This window comes from Belonocnema kinseyi, chromosome 8 (genome assembly GCF_010883055.1).
Source record: "Belonocnema kinseyi isolate 2016_QV_RU_SX_M_011 chromosome 8, B_treatae_v1, whole genome shotgun sequence".
Lineage (NCBI taxonomy): Eukaryota > Metazoa > Arthropoda > Insecta > Hymenoptera > Cynipidae > Belonocnema > Belonocnema kinseyi.
The window spans coordinates 26,546,683-26,559,219 of NC_046664.1; the positions used below are offsets into that span (position 1 = coordinate 26,546,683).

Below are 12,537 nucleotides of genomic sequence, written 5' to 3' on the forward strand. Positions count from 1 at the left end.
AAAAAACTTGCTTTGTTGTCTTCCATTGTCTTCTATTTTAAAAATCACTCACATTTTTTTTCAATTTTTTGAAATCCCTTTAAGTTATAAATTATTTTTTAAAATATATTTAAAAATTATAAATATCTTTAAACTTACGGAAATATATATTCTGAAATTATGTATTTCTGAAAATTCTAAAAATTTTGCTTTAAAAACTTCTACATCTTTTGCGTAATTTTAGGAAATCATTTGAAATGTTTAACAACATTTTTGGTTATACAATTTATGAATGAAATATTTTCCTAGGTATTCCAATGTTTGTTGGCAAAGTTTTATTTGAAAACATAATTGTATTTCCATTTTGAAGATCTTTAAAATTTAAATTCAAAATATATTCGAAATCAACAACGACGATTATCATTTGTTCTTCCCCAAGAAGTTCATTTCAATCCTTTACTAATTTTCTTAGGTTATCAAAGCAAAAGTAAATTAATTAAAAATGAGCACACAAAGCATTTGGAAGCCAAACTGGATTCGTGGTGGAAAAGTAACAGAAGTAGCCTGGATTGGAAATGACGTTATGGCATGGTGTTCAGGAATGCACATCGTATTTTACAACGTTAAAAAAAATCAAGAATCTCTCCGCTGGTGTTCCAAATCATCTACAGGCGAGGGTGCTTCCTGTATTTCCAGTCACCCAACCTTGAACCTCTTCGCTTATGCAGAAAAGGTCACCAAGCCTCGAATATTTGTATACTCCTATCCCACCTTGACAAAAATAACAGAATGTAGTCGAGGAAGTAGGGTTGGTTATTTATCAACAGCTTTTGCAGGCAGTGACTTTCTTATATCATTAGGGACATTTCCCAGTTTTACATTCATTGTCTGGTCCAGGAGAACAGGCGAAAAACTGAAATCAATCTCTACTTCGATACATGATTCAGAAGGTCAGACTCTTAGAGCTACTTTTAAAAAACCAATCCTAGTTGCCCAACTGGGCCAAAAATTAGGAAAGTTGTCTATTTGGGAAATCATTGTTGCTGGTAAAATTGTCACTCTCAGGGACCATGCAATTATTCTTCCAAAGAAGGCACTAGTTAGCGATATCAATTGGTGTCCTGACAATGAAAAACCACTTCTGGCAATTACAGACAAAGATGGGCATATTTACTTGTCTAGTGGAGTAGGTAGCAATGTTGAACGCATTGTAGTTTCCCAACGATGTGGGGTTTGTATGGACATAGAACCAGCAGCTATCTGCTGGTTTTCTGGTGGAATTGTACTCAGAACCACCTTTTGTCAAATTCGGTTCTACAAAAAAGAGAAAGATGAAGCCTGGCGTAAACAGTGGTACATCAAAACCACCAAGAAGCCTTGTGTTCTTACTTCCCGTCCTTTTAAAAACGACAGCTTATTTATTCATACCCTTGAAGGTCACCTAATGCAGCTGGCTTTTGTTGAAGGTCAAAAAAATCCTGTGCTAGAGACAAGAGTTTTTCATGGAGGTGTTATAAAGTATGTTGAATTTGTATACCCTTGGGGACATCATCTTGTTGTCGTAGATAATTGTATAACACTTAGCGTTGTAGAATCTTATGGGGGAACTGAAATTGAAAGATTTGATTTGGATATGCTGGGTGATATTAAATGTATAGCATCACATAAATATTTTCCAATGGTTGCTGTGACTTCAATTGAAGGTGAGGTGGTTCTGGTTAGTATGCTGGAACCGAAGAAGCCGAGGGTTTTGGGAAGGTATCATCTGCAGAAGGAAAGATTGGATCTGATAAGGTTTTCACAGTCAGGCAGGTAGTCGATTAAAAAATATATATTAAATGTTATAAGTGAAGTAAGTTATTCTTTTATGAAATCTTCTTTTTCATTGGTTAGGTTCTTGGTCGTATGTGAAATGGCTAACGGTATTATCTATTGCATCAAATTGTCATATAAGAAACGCTTTTCTGTGGTTGGTCAAATAAAAGTTGAGAGACAAGTTCTTGATGTAGTAGCTTTCGATACTAAAGATTTACTGAGAATTTTTGTTCTGATTCGAACATCAACGCAATTTCCTATGGGTCATGAACTTTTGATATACGAAATATCTCGAGGAGAGAAGCAATTTAGCGATATTATTGGTGTGATACAATTTTCTGACGGGTTTCAAAACTTCGAGTATGTTCCTGGAAACCCCATGTTGTTGATCGGTAAGGGTGAAATCTGGAAATCAGTTATTAATAAGATATAAACAATGAAGACATTTTTTAGTACAAAAATAAATCTTTTTAGGTGCTCCTTGTATAACTAGACAACTACATGTTCTAAGACTTCAAGATTTAACAGAAATAACTATCATTGATGCTATGGTTTCTGGTCATCAGTTCAGACAAGCTTTTGTCTATGCAGATCATCACTGGATCACTACTAGTGGGATTGATGGAATCGTAATTGTCAGAGATAAGAGTATAAAAAGCAGTAAAATTGTCTTAATGACACATCATAGAAAGGACTTTGGCGTTTTAAAAGCAATAGTCAAAGCTTCTGGTGAAATAGTGGTTGCTCTAGGACGTGATGGGTCACTAGTTTCGGTAAGGTACTATAAACCTGACATCTCAAGTATAGAAGAAGCAGAGACAGGCATACACGATATCCGTTACAACTATTATTCAAGAAATCAAGATTTGATTAAGAAAGATTATGCTTCCTTAGATCATGTCATACTAGATATGTTATCCCGTCCACTTCAAGAATTTGCACCTGCAGACGAAAGAAATGATATGACTTGGATAGAGTGGATGGCAAAAAATAAACTGCTTGAAGAGGAAAAGCTCTGTGCTGAAAAAAGAGCAGAAATCTTGTCAAAATTTAATGAATTGAAAGCCAAGATTAGCAAGCTACTAGACGAAAATGAAACTTGTCCTGAAAATGAAAGGTTGCCTATATCAGCTTTCGATTTGGATAAGGTTTCTCGTGAGCAGAAGATAAAGGCTGCAAGAGATGAAAGAGAGGATATTCGTTTGGAGTTGGAACATGAATGCGCTTCGATGGATCGGTTGTCTGATTGGATCAAGACTACATTTTGGGACACTCAAGTTCATTTAGGAAAATCTATATTTTCTTTCTCTGGGTCTCGAGAAATACAGAATTATCCTTGGGATAAGTTGAGACATAACTATGAGGAACATCAGAGGTGGGCTGTATTTGTATCAGATCTCAATAATGAACTGATGCAACAAAATTCTTTTCAACCTTGGCGTTTGTACACAACTTCGGAACTGGATATAGAATTACAGAAAGTAGGAAGGATACAAATAATTAATGAGAAAGACCGAATGGATGCACTCTTGGATAAGCAGGAGGAAGATTCGCCAGGTGCTACTGATGATGAATTAGAAAATCAATTGGAAAGTGAAGGTACCTATTGATGATGAATAGTTTGCAATAGAAGTAACACTACGTTTTTCTTTAGCTTATGGCTAGTTTGATAACTTTTATCATGTCAGATTCTTCGATATTAAACTATTTATCTTGTAGTTGATAAGAAATATTTATTCTTACTGATTAACGAACTAATCGCTTTTTATTATTTTGACTTTTTCTCTTAATTCCAAATCCAAACTTGTTATCCTATTCTATTTATTTATTATAAATGTATTTAAATCACCTCTTTCAACATTGTGTTTTAAGGAAAAACATCACACCGCTTCATCAATCACAGCAAGCAAATCTCCTCCCAATTCGCCTGCTACAGCTACTCTCAATTCCAACTCGACAATGCTTTTCAAGAAGCGGATGTCAAAAAACTTCGCCAATTTTGGAATACAAAATTCGATGAGTTGTATGAAATGAAAGAACGTGAGATGTCCCTCATTAAAAAAAGAATTGAGAAGATAGAGTACATTGACTCAGAGCTGAAACAGATGTTTGGCCAATCTGTACCAGAAATTCCAACCTGTCCAAAATGGAATCTGAAGGAAATCCCCGAAAATATTATTACAGTTTCTGACGATGAAGTAGAAGCCAAACCCTACATTTCACCATCTGAACAGGAAATCATAGACCAGAAAGCAGCTGAAGAAGAGCGTATCAGGCTTAATTTATTAGCTGATGATTTTCGTGAGAGAGCACTGGACTCAATGATGGATGGAGTTCTAGAAATTCGCTGGGAAGACACTATCAAAAAAGATATACCGAAGCCTAAATGTATGCTAAAATCTCCAGATCAGCATACTCCAAAAGATGTTTTAGCCATCATGCAATATGAGAAAGATGTTCAAAATTTGACTCAAGAACGTGAAAAATACAGGAGGATGCTAGAAGCAGATTATGTTAAAGCTAATGAAGCCCTTAAAGAAGGAATGGAGAAGTTCGATTCACGACTGGAGGAATCTTTCGAGGTATTCTAAATTAATCTAAATAAATATTGGTGACGATACCATTAACGTACAGAATTACTGAAAAAAAAAACCTGAACCCAATGACCAAACTTGGACAACCACCATAAAATGTTCGTATTGAAATTTGATACAAGATAAAAATTGTCCTAAAAAAGAAAAAAATTATTATTTTTTTTTGACAAAAATAAAAAAGACGGAAAAAATGAGAAGGTAACCCTTCCTTATATTTTTTATTTCTTTCTCTTTTTATTGGTATGAAATCACAATAAAAGAAAAGTTTGTAAACAAAAAATTACCAACGTTTAAGCACTCATACAGCACCCTTATCAAGGCAAGAATAATGTGAGCAGGCAGAAACAGCAACGAAACTACGATGCTCTCTCCCGGATACCTTTCGTTGCTGTTCCCACCTGTTCGAATTTTTCTTGTCTTGATAAGGGCGCAGATTGAGGGCCGAAACGTTAGTGATTTTTTTCACAAAGTTTTTTTTATTGTGATTTCATAACAATAAAAATAAAAAAGGCAAAAGAAATAAAAAATAGAAGCAAGAGGATTTGGTTGTTTGCCTTCTCATTTTCTTTCCCCTTTTTTATTTTTGCCAAAAAAATATTTTATTTCTTAGAAAAATTGTTATCTTTTTTCAAATTGCAATAGGAGCATTTTATGTGGGTTGACCAAATTTTGGTCGTTGGATTCTTGTGTTTATTTTTAGGAATTCTGCACATTAACTTGATTATTGGGCGTTAAATAGGATTTTCAATTTGATTCTAATCTTATTAAAATTTTTTTTTGATACCATTAACTTCGTTTTCTATAAGTAAATTTGAACAAAGTTTGCGATTTTAGCGAAAAATGTCCCTGCAAGGGTACAGTTCAATAATCACTTGAGAAGTTTGAAAATCACTTTTATAATTCAAACATCACATTCTCTTTCTCGTATTCCCCCTTTTTCTCATTTTAAAATCATTTCTCTTTTTCTACTATTTTAAAGAAAATTCCCCTCTTTCTCACTTTTTTGCTAAAATGGAAGCTGAATTTTATACATTTTTTATAGACTGAATTAAACCCAATAAAAAAATCCAACTAGTTTTCAGGTCAGGCTCATTCTTTTCAGTTGAAAGGTCTACTAATATATTTTTGGTTTAGAATTCATCTCGTTTGGTTGAAAATTCTACTATGTGGATGAAAATGCACTAGTTTTGTTTAAAAAGCAACTATTTTGTTGGAAAGTCATCGTTTTTGGTCTAAAGTTCAAGTACTTAGTTGGGCGTTCAACTACTTTGTTAAAAATTAGACTTCTCTGCATGAACTTAATCTTTATGGTTAAAAACTCTTCATTTTCTTTAAAAATTTAAATATTTAGTAGAATTTATTATTTTATTATTGCAAAGTTCACCAGATCTTTACAAAAAATTAAAATTGATGTTCCTTTTGTCTACATGCTATTGAGTCAAAATTTTTGAATGTATTGATTTGAGACCATGTAGAGAGAGTTTATTTTTCAACACTTTTGTTTAAAATTCATGTTTTATAAGATTCATCATTTTATTTGAAAATTCATTTCTTAGGTTAAAAATTGAAATATTTTGTTAAAAATTCTTCTGCTTCGGTAAAAAAATTAATTTTCTTGATTATAAATTCATGCTCTTTAGTTACAAATGCAACTGTTTGGTTGAAAATTTATTTTTTTGTTCAATATTCTACTATTTTTATGAAAATTCAAATTTATTGTTTGAAAACTCAAGAGTTTTGTATAAAATTCATATTTTTTAATTAAAAAATTCACAATTTAGTAGAAAATTAAAATATCTTGTTAAAGATTAATTATTTAATTAAAGATTCATATCTTGTTGAAATTTTATCTTTTTTATAGAAAATTATATTCTTGATCACAAATTCATCCTTTCGATTGAAATCGAATTGTTTGCTTGACAATTAATTTGCTTTGGTTGTGTATTCTACAATTTTCTGTAAGAAATGAAGTATTTTGGTAGAAATTTGAACTATTTGGTTAAAAATTAATCTATTTATTCAAAAATTCAACCACTTGGTAAAAAATGATATTTTTTATTCAAAATTCAAAGTTCATGTTTAAAATATTTTAAAAAATGTGGTTTGAATTATTTTTTTCGTCAATCATTAATTTTTTCACTGAACATTTATCTATTCCATTTTTGGAAAATTTATCGTTTTTGGTTATAAATTAAAATATTTAATAAAAATGAATGTTTTTAGTTTAAAATTATACTACTTGGTTGATAGTTGAACTCCTTTGATAAAAATTATTATATTTTGTTAATAATGTTACTATTTTGTTTAAAATTAGTTTTTTGTTGATAAATAATTTTGTTGACTAAAAATATGACTACCGCTTTTGGTTAAGGATTGATATTTTTCAGTTGCAGATTCGATTTTTTGGTTGAAAGTCACTTTTCTTTTAGTTGAGAATTCATCTTTTTGGTTGAAATTTGAACTATTTTGTTGCAAATCCATGTTCTTTGATAAAAAAATTAATTTTCTTCATTAAAAATCCATCCTTTATAGTTAAAAACGCAATTGTTTGGTTGGCAATTCATTTGTTTTTGTTAAAGATTCTATTATTTTGCTAAAAAACGAGCTGAAAATTAAACTTTTTTGTCTGAAAAATCAGATTTTTTGCAGAAAATGCTTTTTTTTGTTTAAAAAATCAACTATTTGGCAGAAAATTAAAATATCTGATTTAAAATGAGTTTATTTCGTTAATGATTCATATTTTGTTGAAATTTAATCCTTTTCGGCAGACAATTAATTTTCTTGATTAAAAATTCATCTTTTTGAAATTCAACTATTTGGTTAAAAATTAAACTATTTGTTTAAAAATCCAACTACTTGATAAAAAATTTGGTCATTTGGTTTTTAATTATTTTTTAGCTCAAAATTTATTTTTTGTTCAACCTTTATCTTCTTCTGGTAACAAAATTTTAATTGAATTGATTTGGCTTTTGATTGAAAATTAAACTATTTTTTGTTTGAAACATAAACTATAGCTTTTCGATGCAAATTTATCTTTTTTTGGTTGGAAATTCAACTACTTAATTGAAAGTTGAAACCCTCTGTTTTAAAAATCGATTGTTTTGTCAGAAGATTTATCACATTAGCTAAAAATTCATCTTGAATCTTATACATCACTAATCAGTTAACATGAATATTCTAAATATATAATTAAAAGAATTGCGAAACTACATATTATACAGGTCAATTAAAAAAAATCCATAGTCTACAAAATCACAAGCAACTGCCCACCTTGAAGTAATCTATTGTTTGAAACTTTTTTGTACCTGAATATTTTATTTTTATTGCAGTTGAAAATGAAAGTCGAGGCAGCAATAAAGCAAGAAAACTTTAGATTTGCAAGATTTTCTCTAAGAAACTTACACCGAGTTGAGTTAATTAAAAAAGATGATGAAATTAGGGAAAACATCGAAGAAAAGCGTCGTTTAGGGATTGAATTCAACGAGCAAATTCGGCTTGTCCAGAGTATTATTCAAGATTTACAATCTTACTATGATACTCTATGTCTTCGGGAAAAAACACTTGAAAAGAAATTCAGATCCGAGTTCCCTGCCCTTGGAAAAGGCGCTCTCGAATCATTACAAAATCAGTACAAAAAAAGGCCCCGAGCAGTTCTGAAAAATGTTGTTGCCGGAGACTTTTTGGATTTGGGAAATTCTGCTGTTTCATTGATGAAGCCAGTTCATCTTGCTGCGGAATGTTTGGACTATCTGAAAAGTCTTGATGTTTTAGATATTAGACCAGCAAATGTTCCACCATCTGTAAGTACCAATCAGTGGGAACTATTTACTCGACTTCGAAGAAATAAGATTGAAATCGAAATGAAAATTAGAGCCCAGGACTTGGAAATAAAAGAAGCTAACAGCACTGTCTCTAATTATGAACAGAAAATAGATAGAGTCAAATCTGAAATTGATGCTTTAAAGCAAGAATTGCACGTTCGTAAACAAGAAAGAATCGAGTTCGAGAGAAATATTGAGATACAACTGGTCTTGAAAATGGGCCAAGTAAAGATTGAATCCAATTTAACAATACATGACACAAAGGATGCTGTCTTAGTTCCCTCTTCTGAGATTGAGGCTGTTAATGCAAAAATTTTAGAAGCTGAAACCGAAAAACTAAAAGTCATGAATAAAGTTTCAAACTTCCAAAAAGTGATTGACCAAAAAGAATGGGAATATAAATGTCTGAAGATGAAAATTGAACATTTGAAAGAGGAGCTTCATGATATCCAACGCATCCCAGTTACGAGACAGATTCAATTATATCTTAAGCGGAAAGCTCTAGGTCTCAAAGATGATAAGACTCCCGAGAATTTGGATAGACAAATGGAAGCAATGAGAAGGGCTTCTGAGAAGATTTTGAGGGACTATGCTTGGAAGACGGAAGATGTTGAGAACAAGATCAAACTGATAACGAAACAAAACGAGTTGCTGGATAAGACTATCATCAAAATGAAAGTTGCTATGTCTGAAATGGAACAGGAAAGAGAGTTAGATAGTGAAACGAAGGACAAGGAATTGCAAAAGAAGAAGATGGCCATGATTGTTAAAAGGTCAAATATAGCAAGGGAACTTGAGAAAAATGATGCGGAGATTTTGGAACTTCAGACTGAACATGAATTATCACGATTGAAGAGATTTCCGATGTTGCCTTCGTTTCGGGATCTGGATGACGATCATGATAAGAAGAAAACGTGTTAACAGAGCGCGTCGATCATGATTTTAAATACACGCCAGTGCATTACAATTTATACATTACATGACTTCATCAGCCATCTTCTGATCTTAGTTTTGCTGTAATTATGTGAAGATACCGACACTCGTTATCCGACGAAACGTTTCAGTAGAAATAAAGCTATGTTATTATGTTGCACTTAATTGGATGATGCATTTATCCGCGTTACTAGCCTATAATGATTGCTTTCTCTGCTGCACCTTATACATACTTAAATTAGAATAAAAAAGTAGTTTATATATCTATATTTTTTCTATTATATTATATTTTAAATATATTTTATGAACTTTTTTTATTTTATACATTTCTATCCCTTTTCCGTATTATATTTACCTTAGATTATCCATTTTTCACACAGAAAAAACAGAAGATAAACTTTACATCGACTTCCGATGAAAGATTCGCCGCAACAAAAATTATCTTTACATGATAAACTTTAACCAAATATCGGTTTAACTTTTTTTTGTTTTTCCATGAGAACACACATGTTTTAAAAAACGCAACATTATCTTAATACAACTTTATCCCTCTGAAAAATTTCCTGCAACAAATTTTATCATTACTTTATTCTGTTGACCTGTACTGTTCTAATCCTGTATCATGCTATCTAATCTTCTATAGTTCAGCATTTATGACCATTTCATTATAATTTATAAAAATCATTATTCTGTTTGTTATTTCGATCTTATTTTATTGTAAAGCCAGGCGGTTCTATTCATTTATATCCTATTCTTGTTTTTTAGAGAACGATATCTAGTCCTATCCTATTCTATCATAAATACATTAGCTTGGTTCGAAAAGGCCTTTTTTGAACAGTGAAAACGTTCTTTAATATTTTCGAAATATTAGAAGTCCCTTTTTGTCCTTTTTAATCTGATTTTAAAAATAAAATTTTTTCTCAAAAAGTGTACCACCTGTTCCTGCACAAATTTATTCTATAAAAAATGTATTGTATACAATGTATACTGGTAATATTTTTCGTACACCAAATATTTTCAATACCAAATATTTCCTACACAGAATTTAATATTGTTTAATAATTTTATTTTTTTCCTACACCAAATATTTTCTACGACAAAAAATTTCCTGCACAGAATGAACTATTGTTTAATACTATTATATTTTTCCTACACAAAATATTTTCTACGCAGAATATATCCTCCAGAAATAATTAATGTGCATATCTTAATTTAAAATCATCTCATTGCAACATTACAAATATTTAAAAAAAATTTTAGTTATATTTTTTTTGCAAATTCTTGCAAGAAATTATAACTCAAAATACAACAATATAAATAAAAATGCAAAAAAATATAAAATTCGACTGAAGAATAGAAAAAAGTTCTCTTTTTCTGTAATTGCAGTTTTAATTTATTGTATTTATTTGTTGATTATTGCTAAAATGGTTTTAGTTTTTGTACTTTTTTGTATAATCTTTCCTACCAGGGTTAATTATGTAAAATTCATGCTAAAGACGGTATTTTAAAAAACTCTTCAACATGTATTATTTGTCTTTGATAAGTAACAAGTTTGCAAGTATTTTTTAAATTAATTTTCAATTGTTTGAACAATTTTTGTTACCTGAAAATCGTTAAAAATTATTATTTTTTGGATAAATGATACAGTTTAAGAATTTCAAGGGTAATAATTCTTGTTTAACTTTGGTAATTATTGTATCAATGGTTGTCCTGTGAATCCTAAAAGGTTATTATTTTGCTGAGAATAATGACATAATTGTCGAATGTTGAAAGTAATTTTTTTTTGTTTAAGATATTTACTAATTCATTAAACAATTTTCATTTGTTTCTACATTTTTTTATCTGTATATTGTGGAAATTTATTATTTTCTAAAACTAATGTCTGCAATAAAGAATGTCAAGAGTAATATTTTTTATCACAAACAATTTGCGATGATTGAAACAATAATACTTGCTTCCTTTCATATGAAAGCTGGAGAAAATTCAAGTGTTTTTAAATCTCTTTTACTTTATATTTCGCTTATCAAACAGTCTTTTGTTTCATCAATGAAGCCGATCTAAAAAATAACTATCAATAGCGTAACTAAAAAAAATGGTGTGAAAAAAATGATTATTTTTTATTGATTCCAAGTTTTGAAATAAAATAGTAATGAACAATAAGCTAAATAATGTATGAAATAGTGAGAAAATAGAATTTACTCCACATATTTATTATTAAAAGACGCCAATGAATGGTGATTAATTGTTTAAACAATTGCAAACTGTCTTTCATACAAAATGTCATTTTTAGGATTTATTGAATGCATTATCGATTCCAAAACAGTAATAAGTGTTGAAAATTTACAGGGGGGGAAATTGCTTTAATAAATAAAAATTATTTAATTAACGGCCAACTATCGTTAAGAATATAAATTACTTTCGACATTCGATAATTTTTTAATTAGTTCTTGGAAATAATAACTTTTTACGAATAAATAAAATAGCTTAAACAAAAAGAAATCTATTTAAATAATGACTAAGTTTGGTTATGAAGAAATATTATACATTCTTTAAATTTATCAAATGTATCATTAATTCTGAAAAATAATAACTTTTCGCATTCTTAAGGCGAAAAAAATTGGTTGGACACATAATACTCAAAATTATTCAGAAAATACTTGAAAACTTATCGTTCATCGAATAAAATTAATTAATGTGCAAAAAATATTTTATTGACTGTTTTAACTATGTTGTGCAGAATACCTTTTGTGCAGGAAAAATATTGGACCTAATATTTTTGTGTGCAATATTTTTTAGAGTATCTTCATAATCAAATATAACGATTTATTTTTGTGTAGGAAATATTCTATGTCAAATATCGTTTGTGTAAAAAATATAACAGTATGAAATTCTGTGTAGAAAATATTCTGTGCCGACAAAATTTTGAGTAGAAAAAATCTAACAGTATTCAATTCTGTGTAGAAAATATTTTGGTTAGAAAATATTTAGTGTAGGAAAAATATGATCAGTATGCGTTGCGTACAATACATTTTGTGCAGAATAAATTTGTTTAAGGACAGCGTTTTCCCTCTGGAAAAAAGATCTTCTCCTTCACTCCGCTGGGAATCGAACCACAGATCTTCTGATTGCCGGACGGGTGCTTTTCCCTTAAGCTACTAGAGATATCGGAAGAAGAATCTTTTTTCAGAAATACATGGATTGTTTTGCAAGTTGTTATGAGTAAAATTTTCAAGGAATCTGTATTATCATCAGAGCAAAACAGAAATAGTTAACGTCTATTCAGACTACATGGAGCTATGAATTAAACATTTAAAAATTAAATTCTTTCTGAAATAAGGTCTTCTAATGCGAGTATATTTGAAACCGGATTCATCTTTCGATCTCTCTAGCAGCTT

The 12,537-nt window shown here is 30.1% G+C and overlaps 1 protein-coding gene across 1 annotated transcript; it reads left to right on the forward strand.

Annotated features, from left to right (window-relative positions):
- Positions 1-481: 481 nt before the first annotated feature.
- On the forward strand, positions 482-9,225 carry LOC117178418 (cilia- and flagella-associated protein 43). Its single transcript, XM_033369845.1, has 5 exons — positions 482-1,791; positions 1,873-2,186; positions 2,269-3,393; positions 3,667-4,376; positions 7,718-9,225. The coding sequence occupies exons 1-5, from the start codon at positions 482-484 to the stop codon at positions 9,128-9,130; spliced, it is 4,872 nt and encodes a 1,623-aa protein (XP_033225736.1). The 3' UTR covers positions 9,131-9,225.
- The last annotated feature ends 3,312 nt before the right edge of the window (positions 9,226-12,537 follow it).